The sequence below is a fragment of the Myxine glutinosa genome, chromosome 3 (genome assembly GCF_964187855.1).
Source record: "Myxine glutinosa chromosome 3, kmMyxGlut1.1, whole genome shotgun sequence".
NCBI classification, from domain to species: domain Eukaryota; kingdom Metazoa; phylum Chordata; class Myxini; order Myxiniformes; family Myxinidae; genus Myxine; species Myxine glutinosa.
Window position 1 is genome coordinate 30,989,499 of NC_136263.1, and position 19,995 is coordinate 31,009,493.

General features: G+C 46.8%; 1 protein-coding gene and 1 long non-coding RNA gene across 3 annotated transcripts in view; one reads left to right on the forward strand and one right to left on the reverse strand.

Annotated features, from left to right (window-relative positions):
- The window catches only part of LOC144891281 (uncharacterized), a 426,767-nt gene that overhangs the window by 231,741 nt on the left and 175,031 nt on the right, over window positions 1–19,995 (reverse strand). The window lies entirely within an intron of this gene.
- LOC137423715 (actin-binding LIM protein 1-like) overlaps window positions 919–19,995 on the forward strand; it is a 353,241-nt gene continuing 334,164 nt past the window's right edge. The window contains exon 1 of one of the 2 annotated variants that reach the window (XM_078773796.1): window positions 919–1,016. In XM_078773796.1, coding sequence (XP_078629922.1) covers window positions 998–1,016 — 19 coding nt within the window. In that variant the 5' untranslated portion in view covers window positions 919–997. The remainder of the gene's footprint in view (window positions 1,017–19,995) is intronic. The other variant, XM_068111161.2, reaches the window with a different exon arrangement.

Sequence of the window (19,995 nt, forward strand, 5' to 3'; positions counted from 1 at the left end):
AGTCCGATCGGTGCCACCGATCGGTGCAGCTGTGCAGCGATCGATGCAGCCGTTTGTGCGGCACCTGGGAAAATAACGTTATGCGGGAGTCCAAACCTGAAAATGCTGTAGGGCAAAGCTGAAATTGGAAAAACAATATCACCTATTTTACTCCAGGGGTTCCCAGGATTACCCACCCAAAATATCGTTGCGATCGGTTCAGCCGTTTTTGCGGTACCTTCGAATGGACGGACAGACAGACAGACAGACAGACGGACGGACATTTGGTGAATTATAGTAAGATTGTGAAGTTATTTGAAATACATGAGCAACAGTTAGATAAATAGTTCATTCTTGCACATGAGCTGGTCTGTCCCTGCTCTGTGTATATGTATGTCTATGGTTGTTGTTGTTTCATATGCAGCCTGTGGCTGCTGGTTGCATCATTTCAGGGAGCACGGCTGATGCAGTGCCCCTGTTGTTTTAGTAAACTGGTACTAACTTTGCCGACCTTAGAAGGATGACAGGCTGAGTTCAACCCACCTGGTGTTAACACAACGGCACGACAGGAGCTCAAACTCAAGACCCGAAGACCTTAAGGCAACCACCTTAACCATTGAGCCAACACAACAGTCGAGTTTAGCCATGAGTCCTTCAGACCTTCATTGCTATGATGTAAAATTCCATCGGGATGGTCAGTTGACCTGAACGCATATTCAGCGAATCTGCTCGAGTTCTCTGAAACGTTTCCCCGATTCCCTCTTCTTCCCCATCTCGGTGACGTTTAGCCTGCCGATCATCCGCTACGTGCTACGTCACATCGTGCGGGATCGTGCGCACATGCCTGCCGCAGTACCCGCCGTTTCGCCACGCCCCCTTCGTCTTCCCACCGCCCCCTTCGTTTTCGCCACGCCCCCTTCGCCTTCTCACCGCCCCCTTCGCAATTCCTTGGCTCGTCAGGGGCGCGCAGGTCTACGCGGACGTCCCCGACCCGACGGCCCGGACTTCGAGCGGAGACATGAGTGTCAGAAGCAGCGGTAAGTTTACCAGACAAACGTCTCGTTCACACTGTACTGTCCAACGCGCGCTCACCCATGAAACGCCGCCCGGGCATGTTCTAGTTCGTGTCACCTGTTCGTTTGATATTAGTTTGAACTCTGACCTCACCTTGGACACATGCGTTCCCCTTTAATCTTTATTCGATCCCTCACCTCAAGCTCTGTCATGGAGCGAAATCGTGTGGATCATTGGACGATCTACGCGGGTTGTGCTGGGTTATCGATCTTTGATTATATATCGGCGTTTTCACTTCACTTTCCACGAGCACGCTTTTGTGTGAACCTCGGATTCGCGGTCTCGATTGAGGTTGAACGCATCGAGCCGTGACCGGGACCGTGACCGGGACTTCAATCCAAGGTTCAAATTGTCCCCCGATGGGGGCGTATTGATTTATTAATTTTTTAAATTTAAAGTGAACAAGAGGTCTCCGTGGCTGAACCCGAGTACGACCCCGGATCTATGCGCTCAATTTACTGGACCCAGTATTAATTAATAGATTGGTCCTTAATTGCAAAAAGTCTGTACGAGCTTGTGAGAGCAACCTCGGAATCGCAAGGTTATGACGACCGAGGTCGTGGTCAGCGCATCTCCGACTGCTCTGGACGGTCTTGATGCAAAGTGACCCGGTAAAGGTATTTCAGACTCTGCTTTCCCGTGTTGATGTGCAGCTGCACGAATTTATGGCTGTTCATAAAGCGATGTGCTCGCACCGGAAAGTGCAGCTCATATGTATTCCAGTCCTGGTGGAAGCGCAGATAGCGCAAGAACATGCGGCTGCGGAGTGGGAGAGATTGGTGGCGATGGGAGGGAGTGAAGCTGCCCCCAATCCCCCTCCCGGACCCTCTCCTCATCCCTCTCCCGCATTAGCACAACCTGGGTGATGACAGGTCACAGCACCGCGTGGACACCCCACCGAGCTACAATAGAGGCACACCTCGGAGCTTCACCATGCCCTACCCACGCATCAACCCCGTTCCACGTTGGCACAACCTCGGTGATCACAGGTCACAGCACCGCGTGGACACCCCACCGAGCTACAATAGAGGCACACCTCGGAGCTTCACCATGCCCTACCCACGCATCAACCCCGTCCCACGTTGGCACATCTTCGGTGATCACAGGTCACTGCCCCAGGTGGACACCCCACCAAGCTACATGAGAGGTACACCTCGGAGCTTCACCATGCCCTACCCACACATCAACCTTGTCCCACGTTGGCACAACCTCGGTGATCACAGGTCACAGCACGGTGTGGACATGTCACCGAGCTACAATCGAGGCACACCTCGGAGCTTCACCATGCGCTCGCTACCCACGCATCAACCCCGCCTCACATTGGCACAACCTGGGTGATCACATGTCACAGCACCGTATGGCCATGTCACCGAGCTACAATAGAGGCACACCTCGGAGCTTCACCATGCCCTACCCAGGCATCAACCCTGTCCCACGTTGGCACAACTTCAGTGATCACAGGTCACTGCCCCACGTGGACACCCCACCGAGTTACATTAGAGGCACACCTCGGAGCTTCACCATGCCCTACCCACTTCAACCTTGTCCCACGTTGGCACAACCTCGATGATCACAGGTCACAGCACCGTGTGGACATGTCACCGAGCTGCAATAGAGGCACACCTCGGAGCTTCACCATGCGCTCGATACCCACGCATCAACCCCGTCCCACGTTGGCACAACCTCGGTGATCACAGGTCACAGCACCGTGTGGCCATGTCACCGAGCTACAATAGAGGCACATCTCGGAGCTTCACCATGCGCTCGCTACCCACGCATCAACCCCGCCTCACATTGGCACAACCTGGGTGATCACAGCACCGCGTGGACACTCCACCGAGATACATTAGATGCACACCGACTAGCTTTACCATGCCCTACCCACGCATCAACCCCGCCCCACATTGGCACAACTGGGGTGATGACAGCACCACATGGACACTCCACCGAGCTACATTAGATGCAAACCCCCGAGCTACGCTAGATGCAAACCCCCGAGCTTCACCATCCTCTACCCATGCGTTAACCCCTCTTCCAGCCCACATTGGCACAACCGGAGCGACCACAGCACCATTTTAATACCCGACTGAGCTAGGTTAGAGTTACATCCCAGACCTTCACCGCGCCCTACCCATGCCCTACCTGCGTTCACAACTTGTGTGGTGTCTGGTATTATTGCACCAAGAGATCCAAGACCAAATGACCCTCGGGACAGTGTGTTTGCACTGCAGCGTCTCCACGATGCTCAGAATTTCGAATTTTTTTTTTGCTTCATTGGGAAGATATTTTGTGCATCGGCTCCCTCAGAGCAGTTTTTTATTTATTATCTATTTTAAGCGCATTCCCCTCACCAGGTTCATTTTACGTTCTCCTTTAATATCTCATGAACTCCTATGCTGCGGCCGTTGTTAATGCTCGATAGATTTATGTATAATTCTTGGGGGGAGATGTTGGTTGTGGAGGTGGCAGGTAGGGGACTAGTTTTGGCTTCAATCCCATAGATGAGATGTAATTTGTCCTCACACAGGACAAGGCACATTTTCCAAGATGTCTCAGACCAGTGGGAGCTGCAGTTCGGATCACGAAGGAGTCTCGTCAGCATCCACGGACCACCATAAAGGAATCGTTTAGTTTCACCTGGTCTATGAACACCTGGTCGATAAATGACAAACTCAGAGGAAATGTGGATTCATTCAATCACCTGCTTCCTCTCGCTCGGGATATGTATTCAGTATTCTGTGCAGGTCAATGCGTGAGTTTCACTTTTCATTGATTCGTCACAATGCATCCTCACCTATGAGGCAAAGTAATGTCAAATAAATAAGTAAGACCCATGCAGCAAATCCGGTCACTCCACCGACTCACAGGTCTTCTTTTATTGAAAAGCGCGCACATTGCACAACAAAGCAAGCTACAACCAAAACAAAACCAAAAAAACCCAAACCAAAAAAACCCAAAACCAAACAAAAAAAACCCCCCAAAACCAAACCAAAAAACCCCCCAAAACCAAACCAAAAAACCCCAAAACCAAACCAAAAAAACCCCCAAACCAAACCAAAAAAACCCCAAAACCAAACCAAAAAAACCCCAAAACCAAACCAAAAAAACCCCCAAACCAAACCCCAAAAACCCCAAAACCAAATTTAAAAAACCCAAAACAAAACCAAAAAAAAAACAAAACCAAAGGACGGTGGTAGCGTTGGGTAAAAAACATTTACCCATTTATCTTACTATAATTCACCAAATGTCTGTCCGTCTGTTCGAAGGTACCGCAAAAACGGCTCAACTGATCGAAACGATATTTTGTGTGGGTAATCCTGGGATCTCCAGGAGTAAAATAGGCTATTTAGATTTTCCAATTTCAGCTTTGGTCTCCAATATTCTCAGGTTTGGACTCCCGCATAACATTCACGTTCGCATAACGTTCATTTTGACGATGTTCTCATTGTGACGATGTATGTGTTCATGGTAGTGTTTGACGTGACGGTGTGAACGTAATTTTGTAATGTTATTCGTTTCGTAATCCTTTAATGAACGTTTAATGTTTAATGAACGTTTAATGTTTAATGAACGTTTAATGCCCTTCGATGTCCGGGGCCGCACGCGCGCTGCACTGGACGGGCCAGCGTGTACCTTGCCCTTCGCTGTCAGGCTCGGGTAAACCGCTGAGCCCCATCCGTGATGGGGACTGGGGCTTGAGACAGTGTCCTTCATTAAACGTATAATAAACGCTGTCTCCATCGATCTTGCCAAGGCCGTAACAACCGTAACGTTTAATCTCTACATGAGAGAATTCCACATAGCTATTTGGGCGGTGAATACACTAACGGATCGCTGTCTCCATCGATCTTGCCAAGGCCGTAACAGCTATCGGCTCAAAATCCTTTTAACTGTTGATTTGGTACAGTTACACGTATCGGGAATTTGGTACACGTATCGGGAGTACATACGACATAGCGATTGTGAACACGATTATCGATCACGATTCACGATCACGATCATCACGATCATAGTGTATCGATCACGATTTGAAACACGATGGAATAATATTTACCGATATGAACAGTGATGTGGATTTTATTGAAATTCTAAAGATACTGTTTAGATTTTGATGATTTGCGTGTGATATGATTCAACGGATATTTATATGAATCGTTTAAAATAAAAAAAACCTTCAATTTCTGATATTTTGCCTTTTCATTTGGATTTCCCAATTGGAGCCCTGCCCATAGGGCGGGTACCGTTGCTAGTATTATCAAATGCACTCTGATGCCCATCTTTACAATCTCCATCACCCTGATCATACAGAACAGAATAATTAACTACAAGATCAAATATATTCACATCTTCTAAGTTTCTCTATTTATTCGCTGGTGGAAATTTGCCAACAAGACTTCCATTCTCAGAAATACTCATATGAGGGGTGTTCAAAAAGTTATCGGAAACAGATACTCCATACCAATCCTAATTATGTTTACTTGTACATTGAAAATCAATGAGTTGACTTTTCCTGGACTATCGTGATTATCTCTTCTGAGAGCCGAGAACTTCTTGAACCTCACCCGCAACCCCATAAACACACGTGCACACCCAGCTCACTGTTAGCTACCAAATTTCATTTGGACAAAGCTGATAAAGTCAATCTGCAATGAACATTTGGAGAATGCTTTCAATGTTGATGATTTGATTGTAGGCAAGGAAGCAGCACGTACCATCTTCAAGGTCTTTGGTATGATCTGCTCGGGGTTCGAACCACTGACCTCTCAGGCTCAGAGAGGACGCCATAATCATTACACCACCGAGGCCGGTGCCCTCAACATACCGTGCCGCACTCAACAACAAAGCCATCCCAGACCTGCATTCACCACAGTTGAGACAAGTCTTGTCATTGGATACAACTGGTTCAACATCAGTAGATTTATTAGAGTTATCCTCAGTAACTACAATTACATCCACCACCAAAGGTGGAAGGATATTGGGTCTTCACCCCTGTCTGTGTGTCTGTGAGCAGGATATCTCAAAAAGGTTATGGACGGATTCAGATGAAACTTGGTGGACAGGTTGGGTGTGAGACAAGGACGAATTGATTCGATTTTGGTGAAGATCCGAATCCAGAATTCAGATCCGAACACAATAATTTTTATGTTTCTTTCAAGTGATTCTTCACCTTCTTTACTAAGTGATTCTTCTTTAAGTGATTTTTTTTTTTTTTTTTTTTTTTTTTTTTTTGTATACAAGATCGAGGCTCGTGAAAGAGCGAACATTAATCACACAGAAAGACAAACAGACACATAAAACAAATAACATCGGGAGCGGTAGACAAGATGGGGAGAGAGGGGGAAGGACACAAACACAACATTTGAGAGCAGGGACCGAGAGACATGGAGACATCGAGAGATCTGTGGGAGGGAGAGGGCTTTGGGGGGGAGGCATGTGAAGGGGGGGGAGGCATGTGAAGGGGGGGAGGCATGTGAAGGGGGGGGGGGTGGTGGGAGAGGTATAAACATATGGACACTGCCAGGATTTCCAGGAAATAAGTTGGAATTTCAAACAAGGTGGATCTGGGGTGAATTAGTGGGGGTAGAAAAGATCAAGGTTATGGATGGGGGAAGATAAGAGATGGTGGTGAACAGCTGTTTTAAAGACCTGGAGGGAGGAGAGGGATTGAAGGGAGTGTGGGAGTTTGTTCCACAGGCGGGAGAAAAGAGGAATGAAAGAGTGAAGGTGAGCAGAGAGCCGAGATTTCGGCAGTTTAACCATCAGAGGGTTGCTGGCAGATCTTGTGCGACCTGTAGGAATATTTGGGGGACAGAGCACAGAGAGAGCTGGGGGAGCAAGGCCGGAGAGGAGTCGGTAGAAGACGGAAAGACCACCTACCTGCCTGCGGTGAGTGAGTGAAAGGCCCTCAGAGATAGCTTCATCGCGGGAGATTCCAATGATTTTGAAAGCTTTGGATTCAACAGCGTGAAGCCGAGCCAGGTGTGAGGCAGGAGCACCAGCCCATAGGGGAGAACAGTATTCCATTGAGCTGCGGATGAAAGCCTTGTAAGTGGTGAGGAGCTCAGGTGTGCCGAGGAAGGACTTCGCACGACGGAGGATGCCCAGTCGGCGACTGGCTTTGGAGGCCAGCTTGGAAATGTGGTTTTCCCAAGAAAGATCATGGCAGATAGTGAGACCCAAAAGCTTGAGTGACAGAACTTCTTGGAGAGGATTGTTGAGAAAGTAGATGGGAGGGTTGTCCAGTCGATCTTTTCGGAGAGACATAGTAAGAGAGTGAGATTTGGCAGGATTGAAAGACATGTTCCACTTGTTTGACCAGTCTGTGATTTTGTCCAGGTCTTCAGAGAGTGAGGAGGCTGCAGACTGCCGATCTGAGGGAAGAGGAATGGAGCGGCAGAGAGTGGAGTCATCAGCAAAGAGATAGAGAGGATTTTCCAGAGAGTCAGAGAGATCATTGATAAAGACCAGAAAAAGCACAGGGCCCAGCACACTTCCTTGGGGAACTCCAGCCTGAACAGGAAGGGGAGATGAGAGAAATCCATTCAGGGCCACACGTTGACTACGACCAGAGAGGAAGTCCGCAAGCCATGCATGGAGATTTCCATGGATACCATAGGAGGAGAGTTTGGTGAGCAGAGCTGGGTGCCAGACCGTATCAAAGGCCCTTGATATGTCAAGGGAGACAGCTCTGATTTCCTGTTTGGCATTGAGGACCTCCATCCATTGTTGAGACAGCAGAAGCAGCATGTCCAGAGTAGAGTGACCTGGTCTGAAACCAAATTGATGATCAGAGATCAAGCCATTGGAGAAGAGGAAAGATTTCATATCCGAAGCAATGATGGATTCCATGACTTTGCTGATAATTGGGAGCAGGCTGATTGGTCTGTAGTTGCAAGGATCTGTTTTTGCACCTTTTTTGTGTAAAGCGGTAATGTTAGCTGATTTCCAGGATGCTGGCAGATGACCTTGAGCAAAAGATAGGGTGAAAAGAACAGAGAGAGGGTGAGATAGAGCGGCAGAGCAGGATTTTAAGACCCGTGGGCTGATGCCGTCTGGTCCAGTTGCAGAATCAGAGTCGAGGTTTGACAAAAACTCCTCCACCTTGTCAGGAGAGAAGGCCACAGAGTCCAGGAGCAGTTGGGTTCGACTGGGAAAGGTGGGAACAGAGAGAGATGGGTTTGGGACTAAGGATTTCGAGGCGAACACAGAGTTGAGGCATTCGGCTTTGTCACGTGCGATGTCAACTGTGTGGCCATTTGAGGTAAGGGAGGGGATGGAGGGGGAACAAACACCAGAAACGGATTTGACCAGATGCCACCAGGATTTGGAGGAAGGAGACAGGTTTGAGAGTTCATTCTTGAGTGAGGAGAGATAGTGCTTCCTGGCACTCCTGAGGGTAGACACACACTTGTTCTGAGCTTGGTGGAAGGAACTGAGATTTCCTTCAGTTGGATTAGCCTTCCAAGAGGCAAAGGCAAGTTGTTTCAGGGCAACTGCCTCACCACAAGATTCAGTGTACCATGGACGGGAGGAAGGGTAAGACAATTGAAGGCGAGATGGGATAAATCTGTGCATGAGAGAGATCAGTTTGCTTTGGAAGAATTCCCAGGAAGAATTGATGTCAGAGGCAGTGGAGATGGGAGACCAATCCAGACGATTGATGGCTGCTTGAAGACCGTCCCAGTCGGCCTGAGTGAAATGCCAGACTCGTCGACGCTGAGGAGGCTCTCTGAGAATGGCCAGAGAGATGTCCACTTTGACAAGCACATGATCAGAAGAACCGATTGGAGCAGAAGAAGAGCAGCAGACATTAGCAGGGAAGTTTGTCATAACCAAGTCTAGAAGAGAAGATACTCCATTGGCTGAGATCCGGGTCGGGAAATTGACAGATTGTGTCAATCCCAGTGAGTCACAGAAGTCCTTTGCTGAGGTGCCATGACTAGTGAGAGAGGAACCCACACCCAACCAGGTGGCATGATGACAGTTGAAGTCACCACATATGAGGAAGAGAGAGTTGGGATGAGTGGATAGAAGTTGGTCCATGTTGTCAGACATTGAAATGTAGATGGAGTCATCACTGTTTGGGGGACGGTACAGAACACATATGAACAAAAGGTGGGAGCGGAGAGGAAGCCGTAACCAGAGGTACTCCTGCGGGTGAGGAGGAAAGAGAGCAGTGCAAGGAGAGTGAGGAAGAGAGTTTTTGACAAAGATAGCCACCCCACCACCAGGCCGAGGCTCAGGTCTATCATACCGGAGGAGGGAGTAACCAGGAAGAGATATTAAGGAATCAGAGACATCTTGAAGGAGGAAAGTCTCTGTTAAGCAGATCAAGTCTGGATTGTCAGAAGCAACCTGTATGGAGAGATCAGTCAGGTTTGAGCGAAGGCCCCGGATGTTTGAGGTCCATACCGTTAATGAAGAGAGAGGGGGAGCATCGGGTACAGGACAGGGGAGGGGAGGAGTAGGGTAAGATGAAGGATGAGAGGGGGAGGTAGGGAGAGCAGTTGATAGTGTTTCAGATGTTGCAGAAGAGTTCCAAGAAAGGGAAGGATGAGGAGGATGAAAGGTTTGCTGGTGAAGGGATGCGGCACAGTGAGGGGTTGTTTGAGGGGGGGCAGAGGAAAGTAGAAGGTTTGGGGGGGTGGAGGTATGAGATAGAAGGGAGACGAAGTGGGGAGGAGGCAGCTTGGAGGAGGAGGGGGGAGGAGAGAGAATTGGAGAGGAATGGTATGGGGGGAGAATTGAATGGGAGGGATTGGGGGGGAGTTTTGAAGGGCAGGAGTGAGGGGGGAGTTTAGGAGGGGAGGGGCAAGGGGGGAGTTTTGGAGGGAAGGGGAAAGGGGGGAGATCAGGAGTGGAGGGGCAAGGGGGGGGATTAGGAGGGGAGGGGCAAAGGGGAAGTTTAGGAGGGGAAGGGCAAGGGGGGAGTTCAGGAGTGGAGGGGCAAGGGGGGAGTTTAAGAGTGGAGGGGCAAGGGGGAAGTTTCGGAGTGTAGGTGCAAGGGGGGGGGATTTGGATGGGAGGGGCAAGAGGGGAGTTTAGAAAGTGGATGATTAATGAAAGACGAACATTGATAACAAATTGGGTTTGTTGTGATTTTCAAGTTAGCAATCCGATTCAGAACGATGGAGGAGGGATGGAATGAATGTGAATTTAGACCATGTAGTGAGGGAGACGTATAAGATATTGAATTTCTTTTTTTTGAAGTGGAATGAGTTGGAGAGGAAATTGAGAAAAGCCTTTTAAATAGGAAGAAAAACAGCGTGTTGTAATATACCACTGAATAAAAAACAGAAGGGGAAAGGTTAAACATATTTAAAAATATTTAAACAGAACTATGAACAATCTTATATGCACAAAAATACCAACGGGGGGAGAGCCGAGAGGGACCACCACGAGTCACGTGAACAGGGCAAACGGTGGATGGCAAGGAGATAATGGGGGTGGGGCAAACAGCACACCTGGACAGAAAATACAGGATGAGACAACAGTACACGTGGAGAAAATAAAATAAATGTTTTTGGTTTTTTTTTTTTTTTTTTGGGGGGGGGGGGGGGTGGGGATTTAGAACGTTAGACAGTATTATGTTCGGGGTAGAAGGGAAAAAACCAAGAGCCAAGCAAAACACACTTAAGTTAACAAAACACCGACGGGGGTACAACTACAGTACAAGGCCACACACGAGGAGCAGAACACGATTAATTAAATACGAGTTACAGGAAATTCAAACCAAAACTAACTATAATCAAACAATATCACATGGACGATAAAATAACGAATTGAAATTTGACTTGAAATTTGAATTTTGACAATCTATCTGGGGAAATGGGGGAGAAACACGTGGTCGAAGAACGAACGAACGAATAAGAAAGAATAAACGAATGAGCACAGAGAAGGTAATGTCTTTTTTTTTTGTTTTTTTGAGTTGAGATTTACATAAGGAAGTAGGCTTTGGGGTGGAAAGACTGCGAAAACAGAGAACGAAAGTTATTGGATCACAATCGACAGGCGCTGAGAGAAAAACAAAGCCTCAAGGTTGTACAGTGTACACTGTACAGGGCCTCGAGACGACACGAATTAACGCGATTTTCAATACAGGTATGAAAGATTTGCACCGAAAATCTTTGACGGGACAATATACGTACATACACCATAAAAGAAATACAGTTATAACGAAAATACAAATTGGAACAATGACTTAACTTCGATTTCGATGGAGAGCGTGGAGACCTGCGAAAAAACGAACCGTCGCCAGCAAGACCGGAAACGGAAGTGGAGAGAGAGGATTGTCGCTTGATTGGAACCACAAGCGATATACAGCATGCTATTTCAAAAGGTTACGGACGGATTATGACAAAACTTGGTGGATGAGTTGGATAGGTGACAAGAACAAGCCAATTCGATTTTGATTCAAGTCTTGTTTATCAAGTAATATTGTTCCCACTACACAAGTCTCTTGTGATGACAAGCTGAGCTCTGTATTGGGTTTTTGAGCCTCCATTATGGTAATCTTGCATCTCGGTATTGTCAAGCCTGGTGTTGGATTAACGGTTAAGGTGGCTGGCTTATGATCTTAGGGTCTTGAGTTTGAGCCCCTGTTGTGCCGCAGGGGGGAAATGGCCTCTAAAGGTGGTTCTTCCTAATAACAGTGGCACTGCATCAGCGGCACAACCGCGCTTCCAGAAAATGATGCAGCCAGCAGCCACAGGCTGCAAAGAAGACAACAACATCTCAGCATTGTTAAAAGACCTGACCATTTTGAGAAAACAAACACACAAGCACATGTAATTACATACACATGCACAATTACACGCAAATATACACACCTATAAACACATACACAACTGCGCGCATACACACACACAAACACATCTACACACACACAAACTTACACACATACACACACACACCTATAAACAAACACACACACACACACACATCTATATAAGCACAATTACACACAAACAATTACACACATGCAATTACACACACATACACAATTGCACACACATACACCAAAAACACATACGCACGCACACTTGCGTGCAAACACACACACACCTTTTGAAGTATAGCATGATGATGACTTGTGTTGTTTGGTAGTTGAGTGGCTAAAACCTTCGTACATTGCCTTCACTGGTGTGGGTTTGATTCCAGTCGCTTCTCAGAGCAGGTGTATACTGTATTTACATGAGCACCATACCTTAGGCATTGCCATCGCCCCCAAAAATGATTCAAACCACTGGTGCTGCATTTGGATGAGGGAATTCAAGAAAAACTGACACAGTACTTACAGTGGATATTAAAGTAAAAATCATTGTAGTAATTAAAGATGGCAAAACTTTCCTCCAGGATTTTTTTTTTTTTTTTTTTTTTTTTTTTTTTTGTATACAAGATCGAGGCTCGTGAAAGAGCTAACAAAGCTCATGTAAACTCATGCAAATGTATTTTGCTCATGTATTTGCTCATGTATTGCATGCAAATAATGCTCATGTATTTTGCTAACAAAGCAAAATAGAATGACTCTATATCAAAGTTTGAGTCAAAAAAAAAAAATCCTCAGTTTTGACCCTGGGGCATGAAGCGGGGGTCAAATCCAAATAATTGTTATATATTTCATGCATCCTCCAATGTTGATTGCATATACAAAGAGTCATTTAAAAATGTGCCCTTTTAACCCCACCCCAGGGGCGGCGTCAAAAATGATACCACTCTCGCACCTTATTGCAATGTGGTGATCATAACTACAAAATTTTGGTGAATTTCTGCACAATCATTTAGGAGGAGATAGCTTAATGGATGGACAGACAGATAGACAGAGCCGATTACCATACCCCTTCTTCTCCTCCTCTTCCCTTTATACGGGGTGAAGTCCAATAGTGCCAAGCTTCTGTCCTGCCTCAACCACAATACACTGTCCTCAGTCAACTCTCTCCACTCTCCAACCATCCCTACCTTACTGATATCCCTCCTCACACAGTCCTCCCATCTCAACCACGGTCTACCTCTTTTCCTCCTACCCTGCTGCCTCAACCTATCCGCTCTCTTTGCCATTCTCTCTTCCCCCATCCGGACCAAATGTCCAGCACATCTCACCCAGCATTTCATCAACCTCACTGCCAAGCTCATCTGCACACCAATCTCCTCCCTCAGTTCATCCTTCCATCATCTGATTACAATACTAACCCCACCCCTGTTTAAAAAAAACTAGAGCAATGTGGCTGTGTTGCCAATATGCCTCTCCGCGTAGTCCCTGCCCGTGACAATGGGTAGATTACCTCGTTTGACTGTCTTAAAAATAAACAAGTTTGATTTAAATCCCTTCAGCTGTTCTCAAGTATCACATTTTACCCGACATGACAGGTTTCACATCGATCGGTGAAGCGGTTTCAGAGAAGGGTGTTTTTTCAAATATCGGCTTTCAAGCTAATATGGCTGTCAAACCACGTGACATATATGACATCAAAATGTACACTCTGCATATGCATGAGTAGGGAATCATGTTTGTGAAGTTTCGTGTTGATCGGATAATGTTTGTTTTTCTATCCAAGATGGCTGCCTAACCATGTGACCGATGTCATTTTCGTGATTAACTTTTAATTGGGATGCCCAGTCGATGACACATATAAAGTTTCGATTCGATTCCTTCGGTGGTTTGGGAGATGTTTTTCTAAGGTTGTCGGTTAAATCCAATATGGCTGCCAAACCATGTGACCTATGATATCATAAATTTAATATTTCAATACAAATGGGTCATAGATCATGTGCATGCAATTTCAGATATTTAGGATAAGGCATTCGATTAAAACATTTATGGCTAGTATACCACTTCACCGATGATGTGGCACAAGTGCAGAGATAATAAATATGAATATTATTGTAAGACATCTTGGAGAGCACCTTTCACAAATTGACCTTGTAAAGGGCTTAACAGTTGAAAAGGAAAAAAGAAACTTAAGATTGGTACTCAATAAAATAGTATAAATGGGAGAGGTAAGTTATGTTTTAGTTTCGAAGAGAAAATTTATGATGGTGACAACAATGACCAATACTTACTAATACAATACAGCATTACAAATCAATAAAAAAGATAAATACAAAGCTTCATTATAAATCGGGTTTATATAAAGGTCACAAGGCAACATCATTAGAACTGTTACCTCATCCACGAAGCCTCGCTGAGGTCTCCAGATCAACAACAGGTCGAATGATGTCTCTAAGTTAATACTCCTTGGGTAGAAAAAAGATCACATTAGATTGAATGTGCCGCATTCGCTTTGTATTCCTATGTGTTTGTGTCACTGAGCCAGTTTGTTAGTTTTGAAATGAAAGATATTATTATATTGTGATTTAATAGATATTGTTATATTTATTACAAATGTAAGGCCGTGCCACGTGAGTCGCTCCGTGCAGGGATTGGACAACTCGTCACCATCAATTAATCAAATGGGCACCGATGGGTTGGCAAGAGGGCATGAATCCAAAGCATGATTTTAAATTAATTCGTTATTGAAGCTTCATTTAAATACTAACATTTAAATTAATGTTGGCTTCGTTTTATCCGATTTATAATTGATTATGTGCAGCAACTTAAGTCCAAGTGGTATCTGTCTTTGGCTTATGAATAAAGAGTTTCAGGAATCCTCGGGAGAACATCTCCTGAATTGCAAACAGTGTAAAACTCTCATGATTTAGATTTCCTAACAATTTAAACCAGCAAATGTGGGGGAGTAAGTGTTGTCAAATTACTCTTGCACCCTTCGAGAGATCGTAATGATTACCTTATTCAGACATTAATAACAGATGGGCTGGCAGGATAACCTAGAGGTACGCACACTCTCCTCTGAGCTGTCTGTTTAGCCTGGGTTTGAATCTTGGCCTAGCTACAAACTGTCATCCAAGAGCCAATCCCAAAATAATGTGGGAATAATTGGGGTAGTGGTAGTAGTAGTAGTAGTAGTAGTAGTAGTAGTAGTAGTAGTAGTTGTAGTAGTAGCAGTAGCAGCAGCAGTAGTACTACTACTACTGGTGGTAATAATGATACATTTATAACATTGGTATCAAGGCAAAGAGATAATAACACATTAAAAGAAAGATTCTAAAGGATAATTTTGATTGAGTGATTCTGCGAAATACCAGAAAAAGTTATCTTGAAGGTTCAGACCTCATAAAAGCAAATGTGAATGAATAATGCACAACTTAAAATCCAGTTTCTCATATCATATACACAGATCTAAGCTGCTTGTTTTACCACGCTGATATATACATATTGTCATGTGATTCCCTAGGTGAACACGAGATCACGAATAGCCAAAAGCGAGCTTTAACTCGGAGACAACGATCAAATGCGGATTTTACTATATGCGCCGGAGGAAGAAAGGGGAGGGGAAGATGAAGTGCTTACCTGTGGTCCCGCCGGTGGTCCCAATCTGCAGAAAATAAACTCGCACGAAAACGGATTTACAAATGCACCGAAAAAGAACAGCTTTATTAAAACGGAATGCTGGGATAAAGAAAAGCACGTTGATAAACTAAAGTCCTAAATGGAGCGCTCCCTCACCGGACTTAGAAATACAGACGAAGGGAAGGATAACCTGGAAAATAAAAACGTGTGGTTATTTGCACTTAGCTCAATCGGATAGCCCGGCACCTCGTCAAGACCCGTCTCAGGCCCCCGTTCCTGCGCGGGAAGAAGGCCGTTCGTCCACGCGCCACCTCTCTCGTCAACTGCAGCTCTCAATCCCAGACGCCAGATAAACAGGGGGGACGAGAAGACGATGCCGGCACACAACCGCTTGCACAGTGGTCCAGAATGAAGACAAGGGGAGAGAATCGTCAGCGCCCAAGCGTCTCTTTCCACACCCAGCACGAGAAGCAGAAGAGGAAGAAAAAATGGCCAAAAAGAGAGCGAGAAAATGCCGGTCAGTGCGTTCTTTTAACGGCCGTCTCGTGACGTCATCGGCGCTTCTCCGCCAATCCCAGCAGGCCACCACTACCTCGTTCAGTTCTCCACCTATCAGCGTGAAGTTTGCCTCTGACATCATCATGGTACCTTGCCAATTATTGAGTCGCTTCTTTCTCGCCCTTTTCTCTACCAATCAGTGGGTAGCTTCTTGCTCCGGCCTTCCTGTTGGCCAAATCCCGCCCATTCACTGTACTTCTGGGCGTGGTTCTCGGCCTGTGGTGTCCTGTGTCCTCTACCAAGTTGGGGTTATTAGTGGTAGTGCTTGATGCCTTGGTGTTGTTATTTCTTGTAATGTGCTTTTAATGGGCACTTCCTGCGCTAGTGTCTATTGCGGTGCCATAAGGGACAAAGGATAAATCACCAAGGGTAAGATGTACAAGGGATAATTTATCCTTATTCCCTGAGCTGGTTAACCTGCCCCGCCCCCTCGTGACGGGGACAGATATACAACTTATCCGACATCCGGGCTAAACAGGTCCACTACTTATTACATGGTGGTGGTTCTTCTTCTTCACGACAGTCAGAGCATGATACCTACACAAATATACCTGGCTCTACATATCACTACCCCACCGACATAACATTTAAGACATTAAGACAGCATTTAAGACGGACATAACATTAACATTTACGACAGAAATCCAGTTTCTCATATCATATACACAGATCTAAGCTGCTTGTCTTACGACACTGATATATATATATATATATGTATATATATATATATATTGTTGCGGATTTGAGAATCCTGTGTTTTTTTTATTGTTGTAAGTGTCATGAATCTTGTTGTAAATATCACCCTCCGTAGTGTAAAGGTCAAAGGTCGTCCTCCTAGTTAATCCATATACATGCACGTAGCAAATCATATATCCTTCTAAATAGTTATCTCCTTATTCTATGTAGTTTAAGGCTCTGTTCCCACTAGTTGACACTGCATTGCATCAGATGACATAAGATAGTTCCCTTCCATATCCCAAAGCCTCCATTGCCAACTGCATTGGGCGGGTTTCTGCAAAGCCTCCATTGCCAACTGCATTGGGCGGTTTTCTGCATTTGCCGCCATTGCCATGTGCTGTACCTCGGGGAAGAAAGGCGCATCTCCACCTCGTCATCAGAGGGTGGAGCCAGGAGAGCCCTTGCCGACCAACCAAGCACGAGGGGTTTGGCTTGAGAGGGCGGAGAGAGAACGATCGGGGAGGTTCGCGAAGGTTCGAGGGTGTGGCCTATATAACCCGCGGCGGGACGCCCCCACGAGAGATGAGTCCTTGGAGAGCACGCGACGCACCCCACCTGAGGAGAGACGAGTGGAGGAAGGAGAAGCACGCATGAGCTTGAACCACCGCAGCTTGAACCACAGCAGCTTTAACCACCGCAGCTTTGGGCTTTGACGGCAGTTTCGACCGTGGCCGCGAAGGAACGCCGCCGGGCGAAACCGATCAAGAAGGGGCGGCGGCTGCTCACTCCCGGCCCGACTGTGCTCCGGTTCCAGTTGAACCTTCCTCTCCTTCCAGCCATTCGTTCCTGCCTTCATCCCCCCGTGTAAGTCTACTTGTCGTCCGTCTTTTATGTTGTCCTGGGGTTAAGTAAGACTTTAGTATAAGCTAGAAATTGCTCTGTGTCTTCTGGTCCTTCCCTCCTTCTGTAAATTATTTTCTTTTCTTTCCTTCTCCTTGGTTCTATTGGTTGTGTAAATAATAGTGACAAATAAATCATATTTGTATTTCCTACCTTCGTTCTTCTTCTTCATGCTCGTCCGGTCGTCTTTGTGATTTCCCCATTGAAAACCTGTGGCGCGATTTTGGCCTACGTTTCAGGATCGGGTTTAGACTCTGCTAATGGTTCGTGCCGCGGTTGCTAAATCGCTCGGCAATTAACATCTGTCCGCGGTCGCGAACGAGGTTGCGCCCCTGCCTCTCCGGAGGGAGCTGTGCAACTTCAGGACTCACATCGGTCAGTCAAAAACAAGGGGATGAATCCCCCCTTCTTAAGGGGAAGAAGGCCGACGTAGAGAGCCGCAACAATATATTGTTACGGACGCGGTTAGGATGTTATTTACCGAGCGGTGGTATTGCCGCGACCTAACAGTTCCCCCGATTCTTCCCCAACTCACCCGATTCCACCCAAACGTTGACCAAATCGCGCTATGCTAAATCAATGATGGAAAGGACACAACGACTGGGATAGATGAAACGACGCAAGGGGTACAGTTCTCAAGACCTCCGGAGGAGGATATAATTACAGTGGTGGAGAAAAGGGGTAGATTACAAGGTAGTGTGAGGTAAAAGACACAGAAGAGATGGGCACTTAAATACAATCTTATTTATCCCAGACAGACCACAGACAAACGGAACAAGGCTGACTTACACAGGGATTGATGGCAGGAAGGGACAGGTAGTCGATAGCACAAGGTGCACCTTGGCTCGGGGACAGGATAAAGCACGGTCCAGTCCAGAGATGCGGGGAGGCCTCACAGCGCTCGGAGGGTACGTCTTGCTTGCTCCAAGCTCAGCGCGCATCTGACGTCACCTCCCTCTTCCTGCGCATGCTCAGCGGGGAGTGACACGCCCTCGGCTGGTTGGCTCCGCCCCCCTGGGGCCGGTCCGCCGCTTCCATTGGGTGCGGGGGTTACCGGGCTCCGCCCTTGACGAGGAGCTGACAGGGAGCCCCTATTTGGTAACCCCGTCGAGCACATGTTCGATGGCGGCTCGTTGGGAAGGCCTCATGCCCTCCCAACACCCCCTACCAACCAAGCCGGAGTGAGGACGCGCACTCCCTGTGCACGCCGCCGCCGTTGCTGTTGTTGTTGTTGTTGTTGCTGAACCGTGAGGAAGAGCTGCGGGGAGGTATTGGGAGGTCCTAAACTTCCTAACGGTGCCATACAATCACATTCTGGTGCAACGAAGGGTCAGAATTAATGGAAACGAGTCCTTAACTGACATAGACTAAGAATAACTAGCATGATGTCCTATAGTTGTCTTACATGAGATGCGGTGAACCTGGGCACGACATTTAATGGGGGAAATAGGGGGAGGTCGGGTCTACAGAGTGTTGTTTACAGAAAATGGGACGAGGGAATGGGGGATTGGGGATAGTTGGGAAGTATTGAGGAAATAGGGGAATATTTACAAGCGGATATGGGTGGATGCAAATCCCATATCCGCAACATTGCACCCTTCTCTACCTCTGGGCGTCCCGACCCGATAAATTTTTACCTACTTTAGTGTGGCACTCAGATGTAGTTCCCTCTACTATTAACTCAACCCTGAGTGCGACAGTTTTACAGATGTTCACAAATGAGTAAATATGTCCCCCTGCGACGTTGCACCCTTCTCCTCACAGAAACACACCCACAGGATAACCGAATCGCGGAAAGCATCCTCAAACTAAACATACAGCCGGTAGGGAGCCTTATTTATACAACACTGATATTTACACTACGATCCAGGACCTGTTCTTTGAGGAACACATGCAGATGTTATGCATAGGGAGAGCACGCATGCCAGCATCGATACACCAACCCACGAGTGCCCTGTGGCCCTACGGCCTTTAATAATGTGCAGAGCACCCCGTCCAAGCACCAAAAGCACCACCCCATACGCACAGTCAGCACCATCCAGTGCACCAATAAAGTGTTCAATAACCATGCACAATTAAGTGTCCATGGTCACTGGCGGTGTCGCAGCCGGCCGATGTTCTGCCGCTGGTCTTGCCTTCTTGGAGTGCACTTGGCCTTCTGGCTTCTTTAGAAATAAAGAAAGGCGCCAACCGCGTCCATTTCTTAATTGTGGCCGTCAGGGGGCCAACTAAAAGTGGTTCACCTGTATGGCATAGGTGCCACATTGACCCAGAGGTCCATCCACGGGTGGTGCTTGACCGCCAAAGAACTGCGGTCCATTGTGGGCGGCCACCAAAATTGCGGTCCATATGGTGTATCGATCCAGGCAGCAAGCAGCGGAAGTACAGGCCCACAACTG